This window comes from Stegostoma tigrinum, chromosome 22 (assembly GCF_030684315.1).
Source record: "Stegostoma tigrinum isolate sSteTig4 chromosome 22, sSteTig4.hap1, whole genome shotgun sequence".
Taxonomy (NCBI): domain Eukaryota; kingdom Metazoa; phylum Chordata; class Chondrichthyes; order Orectolobiformes; family Stegostomatidae; genus Stegostoma; species Stegostoma tigrinum.
Window position 1 is genome coordinate 41,107,801 of NC_081375.1, and position 27,807 is coordinate 41,135,607.

At 43.3% G+C, this 27,807-nt stretch overlaps 1 protein-coding gene across 1 annotated transcript in view; it reads left to right on the top strand.

Annotated features, from left to right (window-relative positions):
• The window catches only part of b3gntl1 (UDP-GlcNAc:betaGal beta-1,3-N-acetylglucosaminyltransferase-like 1), a 331,506-nt gene that overhangs the window by 17,044 nt on the left and 286,655 nt on the right, over positions 1–27,807 (top strand). Inside the window, exons 4-5 of the mRNA XM_059653792.1 lie at positions 10,842–10,906; positions 19,232–19,297. Coding sequence (XP_059509775.1) covers positions 10,842–10,906; positions 19,232–19,297 — 131 coding nt within the window. The remainder of the gene's footprint in view (positions 1–10,841; positions 10,907–19,231; positions 19,298–27,807) is intronic.

Sequence of the window (27,807 nt, forward strand, 5' to 3'; positions counted from 1 at the left end):
CCCAGTACTTTGCCTTCTGGTTACTCCTACCAAAGTGCATCACCTCACACTTGTCTGCATTAAACTCCATTTGCCACCTCTCAGCCCAGCTCTGCAGCTTATCTATGTCTCGCTGCAACCTACAGCATCCTTCGTCACTATCCACAACTCCACCGACCTTAGTGTCGTCTGCAAATTTACTAACCCATCCTTCTACGCCCTCATCCAGGTCATTTATAAAAATGACAAACAGCTGTGGACCCAACACTGACCCTTGCAGTACACCACTAGTAACTGGTCTCCAGGATGAACATTTCCCATCAACTACCACCCTCTGTCTTCTTTCAGCAAGCCAATTTCCGATCCAAACTGCTATATTTTCCACAATCCCCTTCCTCCGCATTTTGTACCATAGCCTACTTTTGGGAACCTTATCGAACGCCTTGCTGAAATCCATATACACCACATCAACCGGTTTACTCTCATCTACCTGTTTGGTCACCTTCTCAAAGGCCTCAATAAGGTTTGTGAGGCACGACCTTCCCTTCACAAAACCATGCTGACTATCCCTAATCAATTTATTCTTTTCTAGATGATTATAAATCCTATCCCTTATAACCTTTTCCAACACTTCACCAACAACTGAAGTAAGGCTCCACTGGTCTATAATTACCAGGGTTGTCTCTACTCCCTTCTTTGAACAGGGGAACCACATTTGCTATCCTCCAGTCATCTGGCCCTAGTCCTGTAGACAATGACGAGGTAAAGATCAATGCCAAAGGCTCGGCAATCTCCTCCCTGGCTTCCCAGAGGATCCTAGGATAAATCACATCCAGCCCAGGGGTCTTATCTATCTTCACCCTCTGTAGGATTTCTAATGCCTCTTCCTTGTGAACCTCAATCCCACCTAGTCTAGTAGCCTGTATCTCAGTGTTCTCCTTGACAACATTGTCATTTTCTAGAGTGAATACTGTTGAAAAATATTCATTTAGTGCTTCCCCTATCTCCTCTGACTCCACACACAACTTACCACTACTATCTTCGATTGGCCCTAATCTTACTCTCGTCATTCTTTTCTTCCTTAAATACCTATAGAAAGCCTTAGGGTTTACCCTGATCCTATCCACCAACAACTTCTCATGTCTCCTCCTGGCTCTTCTGAGCTCTCTCTTTAGGTCTTTCCCGGCTACCTCGTGACCCTCAAGCGCCCTAACTGAGCCTTCACATCTCATCCTAACATAAGCCTTCTTCTTCCTCTTGACCAGAGATTCCACCTCCTTCATAAACCATGGCTCCCGCGCTCTACAGCCTCCTCCCTGCCTGACAGGTACATACTTATCTAGGACACAGGAGCTTTTCCTTGAATACGCTCCACATTTCTAATGTGCCCATCCCCTGCAGTTTAGTTCTCCATCCTATGCTCCCTAAATCTTGCCTAATCTCATCGTAATTGCCTTTCCCCCAGCTATAACTCTTGCCCAGTGGTATACACCTATCCCTTTCCATCACTAAAGTAAACATAACAGAATTGTGATCGCTATCACCAAAGTGCTCACCTACTTCCCAATCTAACACCTGGCTGGGCTCATTACCCAGTACCAAATCTAATGTGGCTTCGCCCCTTGTTGACCTGTCTACATACTGTGTCAGGAAGCCCTCCTGCACACACTGGACAAAAACTGACCCATTTATAGTACTCTAACTGTGGTGTTCCCAGTCAATATCTGGAAAGTTGAAGTCCCCCATGACAACTACCCTGTCTCTCTCACTCCTACAGAGAATCATCTTTGCTATCTCTTCCTCTACATCTCTGGAACTATTCAGAGGCCTATAGAAAACTCACAACAGGGTGACCTCTCCTTTCCTGTTTCTAACCTCAGCCCATACTACCTCAGTTGACGAGTCCCCAAACATCCTTTCTGCAACTGTAATACTGTCCTTGACCAACAATGCCACACCTCCCCCACCCCCCCTTTTCCATCTTCTCTGTTCTTACTGAAACATCTAAATCCCGGAACCTGCAACAACCATTCCTGTCCCTGCTCTATCCATGTCTCCAAAATGGTCACAACATCGAAGTCCCAGGTACTAATCCATGCTGCAAGTTCACCCACCTTATTCCGGACGCTCCTGGCGTTGAAGTAGACACACTTCCAACTTGCTTGCCGGTGCCATCTTGTGGACCTGAAACTTTATTTTGGACCTCCCTACTCTCAACCTTTTCTCTACTCGAACTATAATTTTGGTTCCCATCCCCCTGCTGAATTAGTTTAAACTCACCCAAATAGCCTTAGCAAATTTTCCTCCCAGGATATCGGTACCCCTCTGGTTCAGGTGAAGACCATCTTTTTGTAGAGGTCCCACCTACCCCAAAAAGAGCCCCAATTATCCAAGAATCCAAAAGCCTCCCTCCTGCACCATCCCTGTAGCCACGTGTTCAACTCCTCTCTCTCTCTATTCCTCGCCTCACTAGCACATGGCATGGGCAGCAAACCAGAGACAACAACTCTGTTCGTCCTAGCTCTCAGCTTCCATCCTAGCTCCCTGAATTTCTGCCTTAAATTCCCGTCTCTCTTCCTGCCTATGTCGTTGGTGCCAATGTGGACCATGACTTGGGGCTGCTCCCACCTCCCCCTTAAGGATCCCAAAAACACGATCAGAGACATCACGTACCCTGGCACCTGGGAGGCAACACACCAACTGTGAGTCTCTCTCATCCCCACAGAACCTCCTATCTGTCCCCCTAACTATGGAGTCCCCAATGACTAATGCTCAGCTCCTCTTCCCCCTTCCCTTCTGAGCAGGGACAGACTCTGTGCCAGAGACCTGTGCCCCACTGCTTTCCCCTGGTAAGTCGTTCCCCCCTAACAGTATCCATAACGGTATACTTATTGTTGAGGGGAATGGCCACAGGGGATCCCTGCACTGCCTGCCGCTTACCTTTCCGTCTCCTGACTATAACCCATCTGCCTTTTTCTTGTACCTGAGGAGTGACTACCTCCCTGTAACTCCTCTCAATAACCCCCTCTGCCTCCCGAATGATCCGAAGTTCATCCAGCTCCAGCTCCAGTTCCCTAACGCGGTTTTCGAGGAGCTGGAGTTGGGTGCACTTCCCGCAGGTGTAGTCAGCAGGGACACTCGTGGTGACAAGTTCACAAAATTAGAAGGATAAGCTGGAGTCTTTTTCCCAGGATAGAAAGGTCAATTACAAGGGGAAGTAGGTTTGAGGTAAAAGGGAGAAAGTTTAAAGGAGATGTGAGAGGCAAGGATTTTTCAGCGGGTGGTAAATGACTGGAATGAGCTGCCAGAATCAGATACAAGAGCAACGTTTGAGGCATCTTGACAAACATGAATAGACAGGGAATAGAGGGATATGATTTTTCATAGATTCATAGAATCCCTTCGGCCCAACAAGTCCACACCGACCCTTGCAGCATTCCACCCATCCCCTGATAACCCACACACCGCTGAACGCCACAGGAAATTTAGCATAGCCACATCTTTGGACTGTGGGAGGAAACAGGAGCACCCAGAGGAAACCGGCGCAGACACGGGGAGAAGGTGCAAACTCAACACAGACAGTCGTCCGAGGCTCGAATTGAGCCTGGGCCCATGGCGCTGTGAGGCTGCAGTGCTAACCACTGAGCCACCGTGCCACTCATGATCTGTGTAGAGGCAATTTTTTTTGAGTTTAGAAAGATGTGTTGGTGCTGTACTGTTCTTTGTTCTTTTTTCAGCGAATGATAATCATTTGCTGGGCCATTGTAAGTTAGAGTCCAGACAAATACCTGGAGGCCAAGGAAAAAGGCTGGAAGGCCTCCAAGCTGAATAGGAAAGGCTAGATCTTTGAAAGTGAAAGGTTTGAGGAGGAGACAGAATTTGAGTGAGATTTGGTGGGCCATAGTGTTACAAATGACTGGGTAGGTTCCTGAGAAAGTTATGGGATCTATCAGGACCTCACCAGCAGTTTAATATAATAAAGTGTGAGGCTGGATGAATACAGCAGGCCAAGCAGCATCTCAGGAGCTCAAAAGCTGACGTTTCGGGCCTAGACCCTTCATCAGAGAGGGAGATGGGGAGAGGGAACTGGAATAAATAGGGAGGGAGGGGGAGGCAGACCGAAGATGGAGAGATAACAAGATAGGTGGAGAGGAGAGTATAGGTGGGGAGGTGGGGAGGGGATAGGTCAGTCCAGGGAAGACGGACAGGTCAAGGAGGTGGGATGAGGTTAGTAGGTAGGAAATGAAGGTGCGGCTTGAGGTGGGAGGAAGGGATGGGTGAGAGGAAGAACAGGTTAGGGAGGCAGAGACAGGTTGGACTGGTTTTGGGATGCAGTGGGGGGAGGGGAAGAGCTGGGCTGGTTGTGTGGTGCAGTGGGGGGGGAGGGGACGAACTGGGCTGGTTTAGGGATGCGGTGGGGGAAGGGGAGATTTTGAAGCTGGTGAAGTCCATATTGATGCCATTGGGCTGCAGGGTTCCCAAGCGGAATATGAGTTGCTGTTCCTGCAACCTTCGGGTGGCATCATTGTGGCACTGCAGGAGGCCCATGATGGACATGTCATCTAAAGAATGGGAGGGAGAGTTAAAATGGTTTGCGACTGGGAGGTGCAGTTGTTTGTTGCGAACCGAGCGGAGGTGTTCTGCAAAACGGTCCCCAAGCCTCCGCTTGGTTTCCCCAATGTAGAGGAAGCCACACCGGGTACAATGGATGCAGTATACCACATTGGCAGATGTGCAGGTGAACGTCTGCTTAATATGGAAAGTCATCTTGGGGCCTAGGATAGGGGAGAGGGAGGAGGTGTGCGGGCAAATGTAGCATTTCCTGCGGTTGCAGGGGAAGGTGCGCGTGTAGTGGGGTTGGAGGGGAGTGTGGAGCGAACAAGGGAGTCACGGAGAGAGTGGTCTCTCCGGAAAGCAGACAAGGGTGGGGATGGAAAAATGTTTTGGGCGGTGGGGTCGGATTGTAGATGGCGGAAGTGTCGGAGGATGAAGCGTTGTATCTGGTGGTTGGTGGGGTGGTGTGTGAGAGTGAGGGAGATCCTCTTTGGGCGGTTGTGGCAGGGGCGGTGTGTGAGGGATGTGTTGCCGGAAATGCGGGAGACGCGGTCAAGGGCGTTCTCGACCACTGCTGGGGGAATGTTGCGTTCCTTGAAGAACTTGGACATCTGGGATGTGCGGGAGGTCTTATGGCTATGTTCTTTCTAATAATTACCTGTGATCTCAAAATTCATCTCCTTTAAACAAAACTAAAAGGTGACAGGTCCTTAACAAGCTTGCAACTTAAATTTGTCAGTCATGTTCAGGATTGTAGTACACAACTTGTCCTTCTAGCCCGGCATTTTAACAGGTTTCAGTGTATAATAGTATGATAGAAAATAAATACTTCCATTTACATAGCAGCAACAACAACAACATATTTTTCTACGGTGCCTTTTGTCATTACATCTGGAGTTGGAGAAGGAAATTTCGGACAGAATCCCAGGGGAAGGGCCGGCTGCTACCTTATTAAATAACACTTAATGCAGTGGTGCTCTGCTAAAGGGAGTGATGAAGTTCCTCATTGGCTTTTCCCTGAGCTTTGTGCCACCCTTAGTTTTTGAAAGAGCAGAGAAAAGTGAAGAGGTAAGCAGATTTAGCCTGGATGTTTAAAAGAAACCGTCAGAAGATTTCCATCAACGATGGATAAAGAGAGAGGCAGTTTCACAAAAGCTCAGGCACGTCAGAGGATAATTTAAGATTGTTAGAGATGGCAGTGAGAGCATGATCAAGTTGGGATTCATGAAAAGAACAAGATGCTTCCGCTTAATATATTTGGGACTGAGAGTCAGTGCAAGCCGCTGAGCATCTGAGTGGTGAGTGATCAGAATTTAGTGTGGGACCTGACACTTGGATAGCAGAATTTGTGGAAGGAAGAGAGAGGATCAAGGAAGTTACTTGAGTAATTAAATCCAGAGGCTATAAAATCACGGAAAAATATACCAGGGTTGGAGTTTGTGTCGCGGCACAAACTAGAAACACAAGGCTAAAAAGGATAGCTTTCCCTTAAAAGCATCTGAGCTGTTCACCCTGCCAGCTCTTTGGGTTCTCAAGTTATTCCTGGAAACTCCCTGCTCAATTTACTAGGCTCTATCTTGTAATTTCAATGTCAACTCTGGTCTCATCTACAAATAGAAACACATTCCCTATATCCAACCCATCAAGTGTTTTCATAACTTTAAAGACTAAGGGAGGCGATGGCCTAGTGGTATTATCGCTGGACTGTTAATCCAGAAATCCAGATGATGTTCTGGAGCAGATGGTGGAATTTGAATTTAACTTGAAAAAATCTGGAATTGGAAATCTAATGATAATCATGACTGTTGTAAAAACCCATCAGGTTCACTAATGCCCTTTAGGGAAGGAAACTGCTGTCCTTACCTACATGTGACTCCAGACCCACAGCAATGTGGTTGACTCTGAACTGCCCCCTCGGTAATTAGGGATGGGCAATAAATGCTGCCTTGCCAGTGATGCCCTCGTCTCGTTAATGAATTAAAAAAAATGTCTTCATATCTACACAGCATTGCACTTGGGAACAGGTATCTGGATGTCTGTGCTGCAATCCAAATTGTAACAACATAAGCAAAACTGTTTCCGAATCAGAACTGCATCCAAAACCATTGGATCACTTGGATGCAGTGATTCGAAGAACAATGGGAGGAACACTCACACATAAAGCAGCTTGTCAGATTTCCAATGCTTTTTCAGATCACAAACTCTATCTCCTGTTCCACCATTCAGGCCAAACCAGACTCTCTAAACCTTGGTATCCTTTTTAGTGTAGTTCTGAATGTAAGGCTCCTTATCAGATTATGTTCATATTTCCCGTGCAGCACGGTTCAATTTTACCTCAACACAAACTCCTCCAATACTGGTAGATTTTTCCATGATTTTATCACCTCTGGACTTAATTACTCAAATAACTTCCTTGATCCTCTCTCATCCTTCCAAAAAATTGTCCAAGTATCAGTCCCACACTAAATTGTGATCACCCACCAGTCAGTTCCTCAGTGGCTTATGCTGAATCTCAGTCCCAAGCATATTAAGTGGAAACATCTTTGTCCTTTTCATTAATCCCAACTTGATCATGTTCTCACTGCAATCTCTTCCAGTCTTAAATTACCCTCTGAAACCCCTGAGCTTTAGAAGGATATGCGTTTAAATTTAATGAAAGGAGTTTGTTCAAGTGTTAACACCAGAACAGACCATATCAGACTGAATGGCCTGTTGCTGTATGACACATTCAGTAGGAATCAGTCTCAAGAAGAAGACATTCATGTTGGGAATTATTGCAATAGATGAGTGCAAATGTAGCAAGTAAAATATGCACCAGAATTAATAGAGATCTCATGAAATGTAAATTATACAATAAGATGAGTGTACTTAAACGTTCTATGAGGGGAAACCATTACATAATCTGTGTAGTTCCAAGATACCTATTAATTATATATTTCTAAGAAATCTTTTTCAAAGTATGAAACTTTTTTAAGCATTGGGGGATAAAAAGTTTCAGTGATGAAAGCATTAAGGCAGGAGTGGGATCTGCGGGAGTTTTTTTTATCTGACCTTTACATGGCTGTTCTCAATTCTAGTGTATAACTGGAATTGAATAAAGTTTCCTCAAACTGCTGGGTGCGAAAATGTCATATTAGTGAGAACACTGTTCACAGTTGATGCTTATCATTTCACAATTCTCACTTGATCTTCTAGCAGTTATAAAGCTATAAACCTATTCCTGAATTTCCATGGGAAATGCAATGTTGCACTTTGCATTTTATTTTTAGCTTTGTTTTCAGCTGAATCTTTTGAACTTTTAAGCGCTCGGTAAACACATTTTAACACAGCTTTTTAATGATGGTGCATGCCATGGGATATTGTGACATGATATGCTGAATTGTCAGCACAACATTTGATAAAAGGAATAAGTATGTGGCACAGTGAATCTCTGATTATAAAATAATAGCCCGCCCACCAAAAGTGGAATAAAAACATGAGGCAAGTGGAAAGTCAACAACTATACCTCAGATAAATCTATGTGTTGCCTGTTGGCACAGCAGAGGCTTGACACAAATGTTGCAGAAACTGCTTTACAGTATGCAGTTTGAGAACTTCCCATTCTCATTCTTCCAGATCGTCACTTTACTTTTTTCCAGTGACATTGTCAGTGTTTCGCTGTGTTAGGAATATTTTTGGGATCGCAAATCAGAGCTGTCAGAAAGCATTTGGCAAGATTTCCTCCATTTGGAGGAATAGTGGGAGCTGCTGCAACCAAGACGAAAGATCTCAAAGTTCAGAGTTTAGTGACAAATTTGTGGAAAACTGTTTCAGCAACAGAAGACATGGAGTAATCCCAGACGGCAGTGCTGCAAGCTGGGTGACTGTGAAAGAGGAATCCCATATGGATTTTCACTGCCTGTGCAAGTTCGTTAATCTTCTTGACAACATCCAGTTTGCAGATGATAGAAAATTGGGGAAAGTATCCTATGGCCTTAAAGCATCAGTCAATGAGATTAACGGAGACGTACTACTTGAGAAGTTGAGTGTGAAATAGAGTCGACTACTAATAACTGTAGTAAAGACCAGTTCCCATCCAGTTATTAATTAGAAACTAACAAGAAATCCCTTGATCTGTGATTAAATCATGTAGGTGAAAGGAATCATACCTGTCTTTGCATTGAAAATACTTCATGTTGGGCGATGATTCACAAGACACACTCTTAGACTGTGCAGCTGGATGTATAAGAATGTGGCTCAATTGGCTGGATGGCTGGTTTGAAATGGGAAATTATGCTAACAGTGTAGGTAACCATCTTGACCCCTAACACTGAGTGAATCCCAGTCAATGTTGGGAAAATTAAAATCTCCCATCACCACCACCCTGTTTCTCCTACACCTTTCCATGATCTGTTTACATATTTGCACCTCTATCTCATGCTCATTGTTGGGAGGCCTGTAGTACAGCCCCAACATCGTTACTGCATCCTTCCTATTTCTGAGTTCTACCCATATTGCCTCACTGCTTGAGTCCTCAGTACAGCTGTGCTATTGTCTTTGACCAGTATTACAACTCCTCCACCCCTTTTACCTCCCTCTCTATCCTGCCTGAAGCTGCGATATCCTGGGACAACTAGTTGCCAATCATGCCCTTCCTTCAACCAAGTCTCAGTAATAGCAATAACATCATTTTTCCAGGTACTGATCCAAGCCCTAAGCTCATCTGCCTTATCTACTACAGTTCTTGCATTAAAACAAATGCACCTCAGACCACCTGTTCCTTTGTGTTCATCATCTGCTCCCCGACTACTATTCCCTTCAGTCACACTGACTCCATTATCTAGTTCCCTACAGGCTTTTGTTACTACCTCTTTTTTGTCCAATATTTGGTTCCCATCCCCCTGCCACATCAGTTTAAACCCTCCAACACAGCATTAGCAAAAGCACCCCCAAGGACATTGGTTCCAGTCCGGCCCAGGTGTTTAATTTGATACCTCCCTGCTTTGACTAGGAAGTAAAGACAGTAATTAATACTGGCATCATTGTAGAAAATTTAGACTGGCAGTCACAGGGAATGGACATTTTGAATAGACTGAGGGGAAGTGGCCCTGTTGGCACAAATATTGATTGTCTGACCAGCATAGTTGGATCCAATTCTCTGGTTACGCCAACACATTCTGAATTGTGGGAATTGCTTCACTTATTGGAACGGTCTTCATGGGAACTGAATTTGATTTGATCCCAAACTCTAGCACTAAAATCACAAGATTTCATGAAACCTTACATGCAGTATTCTTGTTCCACTTAAATGACAGAGAAAGAAGCGAGTGAATTTGGAATCTGAGACAACGTTTTGAATTTTTTTATTTAGCAAAGTCATTCTCATTATTTTGTAGGATGAATGTCTTTGGCAGTTTCTAATGATTAAATACATTCCTCTCCTTTAAGATATGGCTCAGATTCTCTTATCAGCCACTGATACTTTGTGTTCACTGCTGAATTAATGAAGACTCTTCCAGACCAGGAAGATCCCAGGTTGTATGGCTAGATCTGTACTCAGTTTGGTGACTTATGCAAAAGTTTTGGTAGGGTTAGCAGATGTAACATTATGCTTGAAGGCAGGGGGAAAGCAGGTTAATAGGATTGTTGCTGATGAATCCCCTAATGTGATCTCTTTTGGAAAATGTGCACACATGGACAGCATTGGGCAAATTAATGATGCTCGCAGAATGAACAAGCCTGTTATGCACTGCCTGGGATCAAACTGGCCATTTGGTTGAACTGTGTAATTATATTGAGTTGGACCATAGTCCGACTATGTTCTGGGGAGGAGAAACATGAAAGGGGCGTTAGAAATATGAAAGGAGCATAATCAGTCAAATCTGTTTCTGCTGTCAGCTCTAAATCATTGCAGAACTGCATGTGCCTATTCCACCTATTGTCTGAAGCAGTGTCAAGTAACTCTTGACATTATGTGAAAAAATTCTGTGAAACCATGAATATTTTAGAGCTGGCATTGGTACAGGATCAGGGGTACTACTGTTAAATTCTCTTTGTTGCTAAAACATGCACAGTGCATGTGGGCATTTGGTGCAAGTTATCATATGTCACATAATACATAGAGATAATACACAAAACAGATTGTATTTTAAGGTAGTGATGCATTCTAGGGGTACATTTATATTGAATGACTGCAATTTAAGAGCTGACCTGACGTAAGATTTGAAGTTATGACCGATTTTGTTCATGGTTCACGAGGATCGCACATTGTGTGTTGAAGTCTTTGAGATTAGCCCTTAAAAAGGAAAAATATGTTTCTGTTATTTCAGTGGGTTTTGCCAAGAATCAGGCCGTTGTGCAGAGTTTTGGGAGGTTCCTTTGTTTCCTGGATGCAGTAAGTATGCATTTAATCTTGCAGAAAATATACTTTCACTGTTAGCTGTTCTGAAGTACTGGTTTACACTGACCATTTAGTATTAACTCTCCAGTATGATAAAGTGGACAGGATATGTCATAGATTTTAATTTGATTTGATGTATTTACATCTAAAATTGTCTGCTGGAAATATTGCACAGTATTAACTGACAATCAGATTTAAAGCTGGTTGTAATCTCTGTCAGTCCATAAAATTTAATTCTGTGTCCTCCAGAGGGATGTTAAACTAATGTTGACTTGCATTACAACAATGACTGTAACTTAAAAGTAATTCATTGGTTCAGAAGTAGATGGTGAACACATTGGAGAATAGAAATGCAGATTATTCTTTCTTTTAAGCTTTATTCTTCGAAGCTGTACCTTTTAAAATTCAAGACTGTTGGTGTAACTAGAGCCAGGGAATGTCACCTGTGAAGGAATTTTGTGAATGATTGACACAAAGCTACTTGCCATTTAATTTTGCCATTTCCATCGGCCACCAGCTTGGCTCATGTAACGTACGGCACTTCAGATGCTCTACCATAATGACAGTGTCATGGCAACTTTGCATCTGCAGTTGTTACCAGTGTTTGCTGCAGTTTTCAAGTTGCTGTACACTATAATTGGCAAAGATTTAGAGCTTGTGAGACAGATACTTGCAATGTAACCAGTTTTCAAAAGAAGTGGGGCTTACTGGTGATGTGCGGCTAACACAGGAACTGGTTACAAGCAACGTGGACAGGCCAGGACCTCATTTGCAAGGTGATAATGAGTACAGAATTCCTGCTGGGACAGTCATCTGGATGTGTTCAAAGAACCTGCTGATTCTCAATTCAACCGAAACGATATTTTTTCTCCCGTTCTCTTTTAACATCTGTCAATGTAGTGTTGCATTGAAAGGTTTACAGAGGAAACACTTTCTTTGTATTTACTCTCGTTGGTGAGACCCTAAGATCTAGGCAGTGTGGAATCTAACTTTTAAACAACAAATTTCCACATGCAGACTCCTTTGTTGCGACACCAGCTGAACGTTGAACCTTCCAGGAAAAAGTAAACACTTCAAGTAGATGTTAATCAGTTCACTTATTCCACCCTTTCCCTTTGTTAATCTGGACGTTGCTTATGAAGTGAAGTGATAGAATTTGTTTCTAATCAGGGTGATACTTGTAAACTACGCTTAGCATTAAAACATTCTGGCAAAGATGGAAACCACTCAGCCCATTGTGATATATTGTTGATAATGGCTAAATTGTCAAGATTGACCTAATGGAAACAGCCATCAGAAAGGCCAAAAGTATGTGCTGGGAAGTTTATCTGTTTGCCTCAACGATGAATGTTTCTACTCTTTTTGCTTTAGTGTCTAACTTGAGTTTGGTTAGAGTTCGTGGGGAGGTCACTTACCTCCTTTGATCCATTCTATGACTTGGAAATTGGAGAAGTACTTTGAACAGTAAATATTTGTATGGCCATGAAGGCAGTAAGAAGGAACGGAATGAATTGGATAGCTCTCTTTCAAAGAATTGTCACAGATGCCCTAGGCCAAATGGATTTTTCCTATCCAACATGATCCTAGAATTTGGCCTGAAATACTCAGTGCCAAGCCAGACTGCCTTGGTTATTTATTACCTATACTTTCCTCTCCCTCATCATAGCAGCTCACAAATATTGATGTGGTAGAAACAAAATCCATTAGTACTGACTGTTAATCGTAGCTGCCAGTGGCTACAAAAAGGCTGAGAAAGGGTAGAAAAGTTGAGAAACAACAGACAACCTGTTTTAAAATCCTAATTTTATTTCCAATTCTGGGGTTTGGAGAATAATTTCTTGTGAAAGCCATTTGGCTTTCTGAAATCTGACTTTTTAACCCCAAGAGTGTAACATACAATGTATGGTTCATCAAGCTTGATCAATAATTGGGAGTTATCATCACCATCCTGCAACAGTATTGAAATCCTATGCATTGAGTGACTAAAACTCCAACAGTATAGAACTCGTGAGATAATACATTCAAAGTGATTACTTCTTCGTCCAATGTCCGGCTCAGCGAACTTTGAGCTTTCTGGGCTAATCCCAAAGCAACTCAGTTATGGAAAACTTGCTGAGGAAGGATGACATTAAAATGTAAAAACATCATCATCATTGAAATTATTGACACCACCACTTAACTCTAGGTTTGAAAGGTTAAATAGATCCATGTACTATTCTGCCAGAGTGAGAAAAGATTGAAATAACTAAAGGGTATTGAAGCTAATTACTGTCAGGAGTCAACTAATCCTATTTGTCAAAACTATATCATTTACTTGTTCTTTATTCCTGAGGAGCTGCCTCTAATATGGCATCATCATGGTGAAGAAAGATTGATGGAGAAGCTCACTTAACCTGTCTTGGTACAGTAGATCAGAAAGATCTTACAGTTTGCATGTACAGGAAGGGGAGCTCTTGAGCTAATCAACCAAAAACACATCAGGTTTGACTTATAATATATTTTGAATATAACTCTAATGTGTGATCTGACACACTCCTGGGGTAGATGGGCCTACTGGTTCAGAGTTAAGGACATTTCCACTGTGCCACAAGAACCCTCCAGTTCCACATTTTCTGCTGATGCCATCAAGTTCCACCTTGCCATTACCCACACGGACTCCTGCACTGCTTCATATTGGTCATGTTGCCTTGACCAACATCCAGTTCTAGATGCACAGGAGTTTCCAAAAAAAAAATTGGGAAAATCAAAGCCACTGTCTTTATTCCCTGTCATACACTCCAGTTTCCAGATGCTGGTTCCCATCTATTGCCCTGGTCATTTTCTGAAATTGGACCAGTCTGCTCACATCCTTGGCATCCTTTTGACTCAGATGAACCCATTAACTTCATCACTAAATCTACCACTTGATCACATGTATCTTTTAAACGGTTTTTAATTAAACAAATGTTGCTTTCAAACTGAAATTACTTGAATTACTTCTGTAAAGGAATTTCTTGTGCCACATGACCTGAAACATGTTCTCTTTGGGATGATGGTGGTATGGTCATAGTAGTAATGTCACTGAGCTGGTAACCTGGAGACCCAGGCTAATGTTCTGGCAGCACAAGTTCAAATCTTGCCACAGCCAACTGATGGGATTCAAGTTCATTTAATAAATGTGGAGTTAGAAAACTACTTGGAAATAATGATGTCACATGACTATTATCAGCTGTTGTAAGCCCCTTTTTGGTTCACAAATATGAATTTTAGGATGGAAGCCTACCATTCCTGAACTGGACTGGACAACATGTGACTCTATACCCTCAGCAATGTGGTTTGCTCTTAACTGCCCCCTGACATAGACTGGAAAGCCATTTTATTGAAGGGAAATTGGGAATGGGCAAGCAGTGTTGGCCAGTGCCTGCGATGCACACATTCCATCAAAGAATAAGAAAAAAATTTAAGCTATGAAATATTGACCGGGGAGCTCTTGAGCTAATCAACCAAAAACTCATCAGGTTTCACATATAATATATTTTTGAATCTGACACACTCCTGGGCCTTCTGGCTCAGGGATAAGGACATTTCCACTGTGCCACAAGAGCCCTCCGGTTCCCCATTTTATGCTGATGGAACGCATGTACTTCTACAATAGGCTAGGCTGATCTTCTGGAAATAGGTCTCTAACCTTTTAGTTTGCATCAGGAACTCTATCCCAGTTCTGTGCAAGTCTAAATGACTTGACCTCTAATGGTTGTCTCGTCAGAGGACATCTTAAGGAAGATAGCTACTGGCTCATATTTGACATGAAAAGGTAGGATTTTATGCAGAGAAGCAAAAAAATCAAGGATATCAGGAAAATTTTGGAACCTAAAAAGCCATTTCAGCTTATTGATCAAGTATCATCATGCTCCAAAGCTGGCTAAGCCTTTTCTTAATCTTTGGCTTCCTTAATATTAGAAAAACCCTGCAAAAATAGGTTACAAAAAAATTGTCACCCCAAACTAGAGGGCATTGCAAGAATGAGTGCAACCAGTTGGAGTGTTGACTGCATTGTTGTATTGCAGCTACTGTGGCTCAAGCTGACATTTGGTTTTAGGAGTCAAGTGTTTAGAATTGCACTGTTTCAGTTGGTAGTTCTAATAAAGTTGTTAGCTGAATCATGAGAGATAATGTGCAATTAACCGTAAAACTTCAAGTGGCATTCTTATATTGTTGCAGCTGAGTTTGATGATATGGAGTGTGATATTTATGGTTATATAATTAATCTAGAAATAGCACTCAATATTACCACATGAGCACTTAATGCATTGATGTTCATTTGCCATTTTAATGTGGTCTTTAACCTACCTATTCCAATGATTTCAGCTTTGCTGAAACACAACCTAAAGAAAGCAGTACATTACATTAAGCATTTGTCTGGTAGCGTTAACAATCTCTGACCTGTGGTTTTAATAGTCGTGGGTTCCGATGAAAGCACCTCAAGAGAAATTAGTGTATTTAAGTACTGTCCCCAGCTGCAGCTTGCTCAGCCTGTACAACTTGCTGTTTTCATCATGCCTGTATCACGAAATGTGACCAAAAATCCTATAAGGAAGAACAGCTCTAATTATAGATTACAGCTCAATTCTGAATGCTCCTGTATGTTTTTGTCCCTATAATGTCCTTTCCTTGGAAAATCATTTCAGTTATGTCCTCACTCTTTGAGTGAGAAGATTTTCCATGGCATCAGCTGTGGCTCAGCTAGCGATGATCTTGCTTCTGAAGCAGAAGGCTGTTTAGGTTCTCTGCCAGAACAGTTAATCAATGTTGGTGCTCCAATAAAGAGACTGCATGGCACTGACGGAGGCAGCATTCTGTAGATGAGATGATAACCTAGTCTGCTTTTGAGTGGCTAAAAAAGGAATCCAACAACTGATCCCTCCCGAGTGACGTGGACACTTCAACCAGAATGCAACACATCAGTGGTGTCATATTTGTTGAATTTCGTGCAAGATTTCTCCTTGTGAGGCTATGTCAGTTTTCTCAAATGAAATCATCCCAAACTCACCTTGTTAACCAAGCACCTTCCTCTATGGGGCCCCACGTCCTCTGTTTCCATCCGCTGTAGATGGAAGTACTGAATGCTGCCAGGATCTTCCTGACACTGGTGCCATACTTAAAATGCAGAAACGCTGGGTCTGTGGTCAGAGTCTGCTGGGGATATACACACAAACCACTCTATTGCTGTCACTGTTGGTGGTCAGTACCAACAGCACAGCAACAGTATGACAATAGACCTTGACCCCATTCCAGCTGCCCCTTCCTCAGGAGGAAGCCGGGTACTGCCAGTGGGCCCATAGTTGTTGGAGCGAGTGTGTGCAGACTTCCCTGATGTCTCCTTTTGAAATGATCCAGTGCCGGCCAGGCCTTTGGACTCCATCCTGTCTGCAATCCTCAGCCACGTGGGATGTCAATCTGACCAGGGTGCGACATGTTCTGGGCAAGAAACAGTGTCTGGGGCCTGTAGCCAAAAGAAAAACATTGTCACCTACAAAATCTTCAAGGCCCAGTGGTCCCCACTGTAGGGCAAGCTCCTCCAGCCCAGGAGATGGAAGCTAGGACTGCACTGTGATGTAGTGGGAGAGAAATGAAGAAGAAAACCTTCTGAGGGCATTTAGGTGGCACAGGTGAAATACCATTGTAAATATATTATCATATTTGTAAGTGTATGTTCCTTTTTCTTCATCTGGATGAACAGATGTCTGTCTAAACAACTACAACATTGAAGTGACACATTCTAGCCAACCTTCTCATTATGGCCCAAATGAGCACTTCCTGCACTATATGCAGGCTTTGTGGAAGCAGGCCATTTGGCCTGTCAAGCCCACACTGACCCTCCAAAGAGCCAGACCCATGCCCCTACGCTATCCCTGTAAGCCTGCTTTCCCATGGCTAACCCACCTAGCCTGCACATCTCTGGATACTATGAGCGATTTAGTATAGCCTCCACCTAAGCTGCATGTCTTTGGACTGTGGGAGGAAACCAGAGCACCTGGAGGAATGGTGTAGAAATGGTGAGAATGTACAAATTCTACACAGACAGTTGCTTGAGGATGGGATTGAACCCTGGTCCCTAGTGCTAATCACTGAGATACTGTGCCGACCAAGTCAGAGGGTGTTTTCTATTTTGGCAATAAGGATCGATCTTTCCAGGCCCTGAGTCATTGCTTGTGCACCACAGCTATTAGCTAAACTGATTCCTGATGGTGTGGGATGCAATCAAATTGGACTTCATACTGTAATGCTGATAGTTCTTATCAAACGTGTATTGTTCACAGCCTCCTTCAGCTTTAGTGTATAAGGATCAGTGAAAAGTGGTTGGCTTTGAATGACCTCCATCACTCAAGAATGAAGTTCTCACCCTCACAGGATTCCCTAAGAAAATTTAATAAGCTAAAATGTGCCACACCATCAGTATAGACAGCTCAAGAGAGAAAGGGAGAGAGTGTGGTACAGAATGTGCTGCTGAGGTAAGTGAGTTTATCCATATCCACTGCTAACAGGTTCTGGACAAGGATAGAAACCTTGGACTTGCTGAGACTTTTCTGGAACAGGCTGGTACAAGACTTTAGTTTATCTCCTGCTGTACATAAGGCTGAGGTTATAGCAAGTGTTGAAGAACAATTCAGTGCCCCATCCCATTACCAGCTCTGAACTAACAGCTAGTGCCCAGTCACCAGCAAAGAGGTAAGTGTGAAGTCTGTGCTTGGAGATGTTGGTTTTAGCCTGGCGTTGACTCAGACAAGCAGCTTCCTGTTCGTGCAACATCTGATTTTGATGCCAGCATCGTGGAAAGCATCAGAAAACGTAGGAGAACATGCTGAAGAGGACAGCTGCCATGTTTACCTCTGCCAATGATTGCAAATGGGCTTAAAGACCCATATACATGTGACCAACAAGAAATTGTGATGTATTTTTCAGGGTTGCCTAATTTCCCCATGATACTCCAAAGGCCCTTTTGCCTAACTGTATCAAAGGCCTTAATCAGGCCAGCACATGTGGTATGAAAGGCCACATCCTGTGGTTTGCATTTCTCCCAGAGTTGTCTAACTCTAAACACCGTAACAACTGCTCTTTGATCTTTTCTGAAAAAACACTGACTCTCTGGGAGGCTTGAGGTGTTGCACTCACTGGTTCAGGGAGATTCTGTTGAAGGTTTGGCCAACAATGAAATGAAGTGAGATACCTCTATAATTGTCTCAAGATTGATGGGCCCCCTTCCACTGGACAAAGGGAGTTACTATCTTTTAGGCTGGATCCTCAGCTCCCGTATCAATAGAAAGAGTTCAATAAGTTTCTTGACCAGACCTTGACCTCCAGCATTGTAGGCCTTGGATACAACCATGTTTCTCACAGATGAAGTTAAGGAGCCCTTAGCTCTGCCATGAATGACCACACTTGTAGATCCATAACTAGGTATGAGTTAGCACTTTTAAACAGGAGGAGATGGGAAAAATCAAAAAAAAGGGAAGAGAAAGATTGAGGGCGTGGGCTGTATAAGAATGTAAAAGTGCAACTGTGGCACTGCTGCACAGCAGATCATATTTTCTTGTTGCTGAAAATAAAACCTCACTAAAAATGGGAAACCAGTTTTATAGAAATGTGCTGTGTGCCTGGCACAAGCTCTCTGAATCATGGGGACATTGCGACAGGGTTTACAAATGAAGGTCATTCTTGGTTGATTCAGTTGAGAAAGCAATTCCTGGCACCCTAATCTGGAATTTTTTTACATGTAGGCACCATTCAACATTTATTGCTTTTCTTTGAAACTTTTTGAACCAATCAGTGTTTTTTTTTTAGTTAGCGATTAACACAGTTTTGAACAGCAGAATATTTATACCACCAAATACATTCCATTCCCTTTTGGCGGTCAAGTAATGGCCAGTGGGAGAAGAGTGTGGGGATCGGTAAAGATCATGGACTACCTCAATCTCTGGTAACTGTTGGCCAGTTCTGGAAGTCAGGACTCAAAGAATAATTTTCTCGCTAAACTTGTAAATTTCTGATCATGATTGTTTTACCATTTTGAGTAGATACAGATGTTTCATTGGAAATATCATTGGAGCTCCTCCTCCCTGCTATCTGGTTATTTGTCTGAACAAGTGAGGAAGAATGGAGAGTTACATGCATTTGTATAACACCATTCATTGCCTTTAGACGCCCTACAGTACTTGGGCATCAATGGAGCACTTTGGAAGTGTAGTGACTTTTGTAACAGATAGAAGCCAGCTTGAGAAGCAGTTATGAATGCAGCAATATTAACTTATATGCTAAAGAAACATGTATTTTACATCACAGGATGATGTCATGATGCCACAACGAGTGAGACTGCAGTATGAAGCTGCCCTTAGGAACAACAATTGTGTAAGTACCAAGAATTATCAGATCTTTTGACAGTCTAGTCACTTTCTTGATAATATGTTGACTAAATATAAAGGAAAGTCACAGAACCTGCACTCAAGAGACACATGGATATTGTACCACAAAGTATTTCAGCCCGCTCTCAAATCCATTTTGAATCCCAGTCAGTGGAGCTACCTCCATCAATCATTGAGTAAATATTTGGGCTCGGCTAGCTCACTTGACTGGATGGGGGATGTAGAATGAAAACAATAATATTAGTTTGGTTCCTGTACCAGCTGAGGTTACCACGAAGGACTCTGCTTCTCAATCTTTTCCACACCCCCTCTTCCTGAGGCGGTCTGACCCTCACATTAAACCACCACCAGCCACCGCATTCTAACAAGAGATCAGCCCTATGTCCTCGTCAGACAATGGTGACTTTATTTACTTATCGTGAGAACTGGAAGGCCTGATTATTTTGTGTTGCCCTACATGTGATTTCTTTGGATGTGTTGCTTTTCTCTGTTTTATCAGTTGTCCTGACTGCCATCATTAAACATGTTGTCCAAATTATTGGTCAGTGCATTGAGTACAGGAATTAGGAGGTCAAGTTGCGGCTGTACAAGGCATTGGATAGATCAGTTTTGGAATGCTGTATTCAACTCAGGTCTCCCTGCTATCGGGAAAGATGTTATGAAACTCTGAAGGGTTTAGTAAAGATATACAAGGATGTTGCCATGGTTGGAGTGTTTGAGCTGTAGGGGTAAGCTGAATATTTTCCCTGGAGTGTCAGAGGCTGATCGGTGACCTTATATAAGTTTATAAAATCATGAACGGCATGGATAGGGTGAATAGACAAGGTGTTTTTCCTGGGGTTTAGGTGGGAGGAGACAGATCTAAAAGGGCCCTAAGGGGCAAATTCTTTATGCAGAGGGTGGTGTGTATATGGAATGAGCTTCCAGAAGAAATGGTGGAGGCTGGTACAATTACAACATTTAAAAAGCTTCTGGATGGGTATATGAATAGGCAGGGTTTAAAGGGTTATGAGCCAATCGCTGGCAAATGGGACTAGATTAATTTAGGACATCTGCTTGGATGAGTTGGACTGAAGGGCCTGTTTCCATGCTGTACAACTCGGTGCCACTATAAGTCAGGATCAACGTTTGTTCAATGTTAATATCTCCTTTGGCCTGTGGAGTATTACAAGCATACCCTTCAGTTTTATTTATTCTTCATTGCTGAAATGTTTCAATTCTTTTTCTTCCCTGCCATTTGTGCATTCGCTAGGTAAGCTTGTACGGAATCTTTCTCTATTGTTTCATTTCACAGCCCCATAGTATTCCACTAAAAATAAATCCACTGAGACATGCATCGTGTTACCATAACAGTACCCCACCCAATACAATGTCAAACTCAAAATATAACATGATCTTAAAAGAATTGCAGAGCCACTGAACTTTACCATACTAACTCTTCTCTTGTTCCACCCACCCTTCACAACCAGCACAACCCATCATACAAAGCCTTCAGAGAACGAGAGGAATTATTACTGTTTTAGCTGTGTGTGGGAGCCCTAGTCCTCCGGTATTGCAAATGCAGCTCAATTGGACTATGATTTGTTGTGTTTCAATAAAGAGTGTGGATTTGTATTAGCACATACCCAATACAAACAGATCTGTTTTATAGAGAAAATCGTAATAGGATGACCTGCATTTAAAAAACAAGACAATAAAAATGCCCAAGGTGCTTTATTAACAATAGCTTCTGTATTCTTTAAAAGTGTGAATGAGTCATCTTTTGCAACCACTGAATCTGCAAGTTGTGAGCTCTTTGTCTTTTAAATAAGTTAGGCATATCCCAGCTTCTTGTAAATTTCTCAGTATCTCTGGTCTTTATCAGAGCACTGAGGAAGTGCAGAAGTGGTGCATTTGTCTTTGTGTGAACTGAGTCTAGGTTTCCTGCAGTTATGGCTTCTATGGTGTTTTGCACAACAAAGACTTGGTGTTACCTCAGTGCAGTGAGTTGACGTTTTCTTCCTTACTGCGACAAAATTAAAGATGTTTCCTATAATGGGAAGAATGTTGACCGCAGAAGAAATCTGGGGATGGTGGCAGCGAACTACCATTTGATTTAAACATTTCTGACAATCCTCGAGGTGTATTACACGAGGAAAGTTCGTCAGTATTGAGAATCACAAAACTTGCTGCTTGAGTTGTTGATGTTTCAAGCATGACCAACAATCTTTTATTCCAAAAGAAAAATTAAGGCCTATTACAAAACAGTCATTTAACCTTTAGGTCTTTCCCTCTGTAAGTCTTTCTCCTTCTCACCTTAGTATTACCCAAATACTAAGCTTAGAGGCAACCTTTTCAAGTATATTTTCAGAGATAGTAGGAACTGCCGATGCTGGAGAATCTGAGATAACAAGTGTAGAGCTGGATGAACACAGCAGGTTGAGCAGGAAAGCTGACTGTATCGGTGCCGCCTCGTGCTCCCAAGAGGAGCTTGATCAGTTCATCCACTTCACCAACACCTTCCACCCCAACCTTACGTTCACCTGGACCACCTCTGATACCTCCCTCTCCTTCCTGGACCTCTGTTTCCATCTCAAGCAACCACCTGGAAACCGATATCCATTTCAAACCCACGGACTCCCACAGCTACCTAGAATACACCTCCTCCCACCCACCCTCCTGCAAAAATGCCATCCCCTATTCCCAGTTCCTTCACCTCCGCCGCATCAGCTTCCAGAATGAGGCATTCCACTCCCGAACATCTCAGATGTCCACGTTTTTCAAGGACTGCAACAGTGCCCCCCCCCCATGCAGTGGTCGAAAACGCCCTCGATCATGTCTCCTGAATTTGCCGCAACTCATTCCTCACACCCCATCCCTGCAGTAACAACCAAAACAGAATCCCCCTCATGCTCACATACCATCCCACCAACCTCTGGATCCAATGCATCATCCTCCGACATTTCCACCACCTGCATTCCGACCCCACCACTGAAGACATTTTACCCTCCCTACCCTTATCTGCTTTCTGGAGGGACCACTCTCTCTGTGACTCCCTTGTCCGCTCCACACTCCCCTCCAGCCCCACCACATCCGACACTTCTCCCTGCAACTGCAGGAAGTGCTACACCTGCCCCTTTACCTCCCCCCTACACCCCCATCCCAGGCCTCAAGAAGACTTTCCACATCAAGCAGATGTCCACCTACACATCTACTAATGTGGTATACTGCATCCACTGTGCCCGTTGTAACCTCCTGTACATTGGGGAAACCAAGCGGAGGCTTGGGGACTGCTTTGCAGAACACCTCCGCTTGGTTTGCACTAAACAACTGCACCTCCCAGTCGCGAACCATTTCTACTCCCCCTCCCATTCCTCAGACAACATCTCCATCCTGGGCCTCCTGCAGTGCCACGATGATGCCATCCGAAGGTTGCAGGAACAGCACCTCATATTTCAATTGGGAACCCTACAGCCCAATGGTATCAATGTGGATTTCACAAGCTTCAATCTCCCCTCCTCCAACCGCATCCCAAAACCAGCCCAGCTTGTCCCCGCCTCCCTAACCTGTACTTCCTTCCACCTATCCCCTCCTCCCACCTCAAGCCCCACCCCCATCTTCGACCTACTGGCCCCATCCCACGCCCTTGACCTGTTGCCCTCCCTGGACTGAGCTGTTCCCTTCCCAACTCCCCACCTACACTCACCTTTACTGGCTCCATTCCTGCCTGTTTGACCTGTCTGTCTCCTCTCCACCGATCTTCTCCTCTATCCATCTTCGATATGCCTCCCCCTCTCTCCCTATTATTTTCAGAACCCCCTTCCCCTCCCCCATTTCTGAAGAAGGGTCTAGGCCCAAAACGTCAGCTTTCCTGCACATCTGATGCTGCTTGGCCTGCAGGGTTCATCCAGCTCTACACCTTGTTATATCAAATATAATTTCAGTCTGTTCCCCTGATTCTCCAGTTCCTCACAATTTGCTCACTGTATGAGGTGTTTTATAACAGCAGCAACTTCGACTTGCGTAGTGCTTTTAATGCTGAAATAAGTCTTGTAGCAGCTAAGATGGTGTAATTGGGCAATATTGGATATTCAATTGAAGGATGGTGATTTGAGGACTGGCTTTTACAGAGCCAGATTCATATTGGGAATGCTTAGGTCATTAATGTCAAGGCATGATCACTGAACAGGACTTAATGTAGGGTAAGTTATGAACAGAATCTCAAACTGAAGTTTATGAACAGTACAGGATAGAAAGTTGTTTAGGAAAGCATGAGAGTAAGTCATTATTTGAGGGCCAGGATCTCAAAACCTCTCCTCTGGAATTCATCCCTTTTTTATCCATGTTTGAACCAAGGCTGTGATGAAGTCAGGAGCTGAGTGGCCCTGGCGGAACCCAAACTGGGCATCACTGAGCAGGTTGCAGATGCTGTTTGATAACACTGTTGATGACACCTTCCATCACTTTAATGATGACCAACAGTAGACTGATTAGGGCCAGTAATTGGGCAGGTTGGATTTGTCCTGCTTTTTGTGTACAGGACATACTTGGGCAATTTTTCCACGTTGTCACATAGATGCCAGTATTGTAATTGTACTGGAACAAACTCTCAACCACCTGAGAGAAAAAAATTCTCCTCATCATCAATCTTAAATTGGCATCCCTTTATTCTGAGACTATACCCTCTGGTCCTAAACTCTCCCATGAAGGGAAACATCCTTTCAGCATTCATCTGATGAACTGCCTTCTTCAGAATCCTTTCAGAAATGTGTTAATTAGATCAGTGAGTAGAGTCTCAGTCTGTTTTAACCTTTGGCCACAAGACAATTCCTCCATACCAAGGATCATCCTAGTGAACCTTCACTGTATTGCCTACAGTGAAATGATTTCTTAAATTAGGAGACAAAATGAGCTCACAATACTCAAAATGTGGTCTCCCCAGCACTTCGTACACCTTTAAGCACCAACTCACTATATGTGACAGAGTCTGCAGATTGAAGCATGGACTGACGAGCCATTTATGACCTCATCGACTGGAGTGCCGAGGAGGGAGCCATGAGTATAAGGTGTGGAGCTGGAGGAACACAGCGGGCCAGGCAACATCAGAGGAGCAGACAAGCTGGTGTTTCAGGTCTGGACCCTTCTTCAAAAGTTGTCCACATGAGGGTCTCGGTAACAAGTGCAGGCAGAGAAGTGATAATAATGGAAGTGAGTCGAGAATGTCACTTTGTGACAGAGAGGCTAGAGTGCTAAAGTTTGTGGTTGAAAATAACACATGAACGGAATGGAGTTGTGAACACTGGTTCAGTCTACAAAAGTAGCTGGAGAACATGGTTGAATCAAGTGCAAAGATGTGTTGGTGGTGATGGCTTCAGTTTTACTGATGTGTTATGGAAAAGACAATGCCTGAATTCAAATTGTGCAACCATTGATGTCAACAGTGTGTGACACCTGAAACAGTACGTATCTCTGACTATGGGCAGAATCTTGCCTGAACAATGTGGGTGATGGCAGGTAATCAAGGAAAATCACTGACTAACTGGTAAGAGGCTTTCTCAATGTTAGGAGCAACTCGTTATGTTTTCAAACAGAGTTCAGATAAGACTCTTACTCCCGAGCATTGAGATGCCATTTATTGGGATGATTACTTGTTAGCAGTTTTATTACCTGCAGATCTTGCCTCATTTAATGTGCAGTTTCCTATCCTATTACCCACTGTCTTGTTAACAATTCCCAGCATTTAGTCTGAGGGGTACTTAGTGATTTCAGCTCACACTTGCTCCCCAGTCTACCAGCCTAGCTACCTGCCAACAACATTTCAGGGCACTAGAACATGTAGCAAACATCCCTGAACATTAGTATCCGACACTGCCACCTTCTTAGAACTCACATAGTACCTACTTCTTCACTCACTTCCGGGACAGATCTGCACTATAAGGCTGTACCTTCAGGCCCACTGGCAACACACATTGAAAAGTTACCGCAAGAAGACTTTGCATTCAGATAGGTACCCAGCTCACAGGCTGGGCCAGTCTACAGCTTTCTTTAGTGTACTCACTCACTTTTTGCTGATCTGAACACAACGTCCCCACCTTGCCTTGCCATGACTTTTTATACCTTGCCCACTCTGCCAACGTTACCAGGCTCCGGAGGGGTGGTATATGAGGTGCTGCTCCCCCAGTTTGCGGGTGGTGTCGTTACGCCGCTGGAGGAGGCCCAGGATGGACATGTCACCCAGGGAGTGGGATGAGCAGTTAAAATGATTGGCAAACGGAAGGTGTTGTCATTTGTCATGCACACAGCGCAGATGCTGTATGAAATGGCCCTTGAATCTACGCTTGGTCACCCCGATGTAGAGGAGGCCACTTCGGGAGCAATGGATACAGTAGACCAAGTTGGAGGATGTACAGGTGAATCCCTGTCAAATATGAAAGGCTTGTTTTGGGCCTTGAATGGAGGTGAGGGTGTAGGTATAGGGGCAGGTGTCGCACTTCCTGCGGTTGCGGGGAAAGGTGCCGGGTGTGGTTGGGACTAGTGGGGAGTGTGGAGCAGATGAGGGAGTCGCAGAGAGCGCCTCCCCATGATAGGGGTTGGGAAAGAGATATCTCCGGTTGTGGATATCTCGGATTGTAAGTGGCAAAGAATGATACATTGGATGCGGTGGAGGTAGAGGAATTGGGAGTAAGGGATTGCATTCTTGCAGGTGGGTGGGTGAGAGGAGGTGTAATCTGGGTAGTTGTGAGAGTCGATGGGCTTGAAATAGATTTTGGTGTTGAGTGGTCAACAGTGGTGGAGTTGGAGAGGTCTAGGAAGGGGAGAGAGGTATGGGAGATGGTCCAGGTGAATTTGAGGTTCGGTAAAAATCAAGACAGAATTCCTCTCGGTTCTCACATGCCACCCCCACCAATCTCTGCATTCAGTCTAACATTCTGTGCCATGAAACTTTACTCATACTTTGTGTTGTTTGAGCATGGAGAGGTGCCTGATTCCTACCGCTGAGAGTTCTGTGCTCATTTCCACATTGAGTCAATTGAGTGGAAAAATGTGACTTACTTCTGAAGTATAATTTCACAAATAATCTGTGCTCTTTTAAAACCATGGGAAACCCCAGACCAGCTCTGAGTCCCGATTTTCTCAAAATATAGTGACAGATGCGGGTAGTTCTACCATGAAACCTTACTCATGCTTACTGTGGTGTTTGAGCATGACTATCTATCCATCATCAACAAGACTGTAACATGCACGTTTATCAAAGATAACAGTGCAACGCAGAGCAATGGCATGTGATACTTTTCTCTTGTAGAGTGACCACTCTCATCACATTCTGAATGGATTACACTGGCACCTGGTTGTTCTTAATTATACCAGATAATTTTGGGCAAAAAAAAATGTGGTGTCGCATGACATCTGGAATGCAGTGTGACTGAAAATATGTTCATTTGATTTTTATACTTGTATATTTTTCTTTTCCCTCATTTCTAAATGAGATTTTTAAAAATAAACTGATCACTTTTTTCTGGTCTGTTCACTGATTTTCATTCTGATGCCTTTTCTATCCACTGGCCATGTTTTCATTGCCTCTTCCATTCAGTACCGATTCAGTTCAGCTTACCTCCATTACTTGTGGTCATGTGTGAGGTCAGGTTAGATTATGGTTGCGTTTCTAACCTACTTAACACCCTTACACGGATCTTGTAATGTTGGAAGATGTATCCAGTTTCTGTTATTTGTCTGTGAATCAGAATGCGATATCACTCTGAAACGTTAAATCTCTCCACTGATGTGCTGAGATTTTCCAGCACTTTCTCGTGATCTTCACACTCTCCTTTCCCCATTTGCCTGACTAACCGGGTATTATTTGCTGTACCATTTGATTTGGTTTTGAGTGTCACTGTTTCAACTTTAATTTGGCTTAATATAGTTGAATGCAAAGTACTTGCTGTGGATCTTTCGGCAGCCTGACATCTAGCATGTGAGTAAAAGTGTATCCTATAATTGGGTCATTTGTAATTTTAGACTTTATGGCCCAGTGTAACCCTAGTTTGTTTTGAAGGGTTTCACAATCTGTACATGACATTTCTATGTATTGCTACGTTTTATTTGCTAGAAAGTTAGCCAAACAGTTTTTAGTCATTGCAGATTACAGCTGTTGAGGAATACAAATTACTATGGCTGTCTCAGAATGAAAGATAAATGTGTTCCTTGCTCCTTCACCATGACCCGAGAATAACTTTCTTTCTAAAGAGATATTTGCTTGTTCATATGTTCATTGTCCAGCCTTATACTACTCAGGGTGCTTGAATTCTTTTGTCAAATTTCAATGACACTACGTAAAATAATTCCACTTATGTTGTAATTTTTTCTGATTTGAAATGCACTGCCTGAAAATGTAGCACAAGCGTGTTCAACAATAACACTCAGAATTCAATTCTTGTTTGGGGAATATTTGCAGGGCGATGGGAATATAACAGGAGTGGAACTAGTTTGATAGCTTTCTGAAAGATTGTGAGCAACACA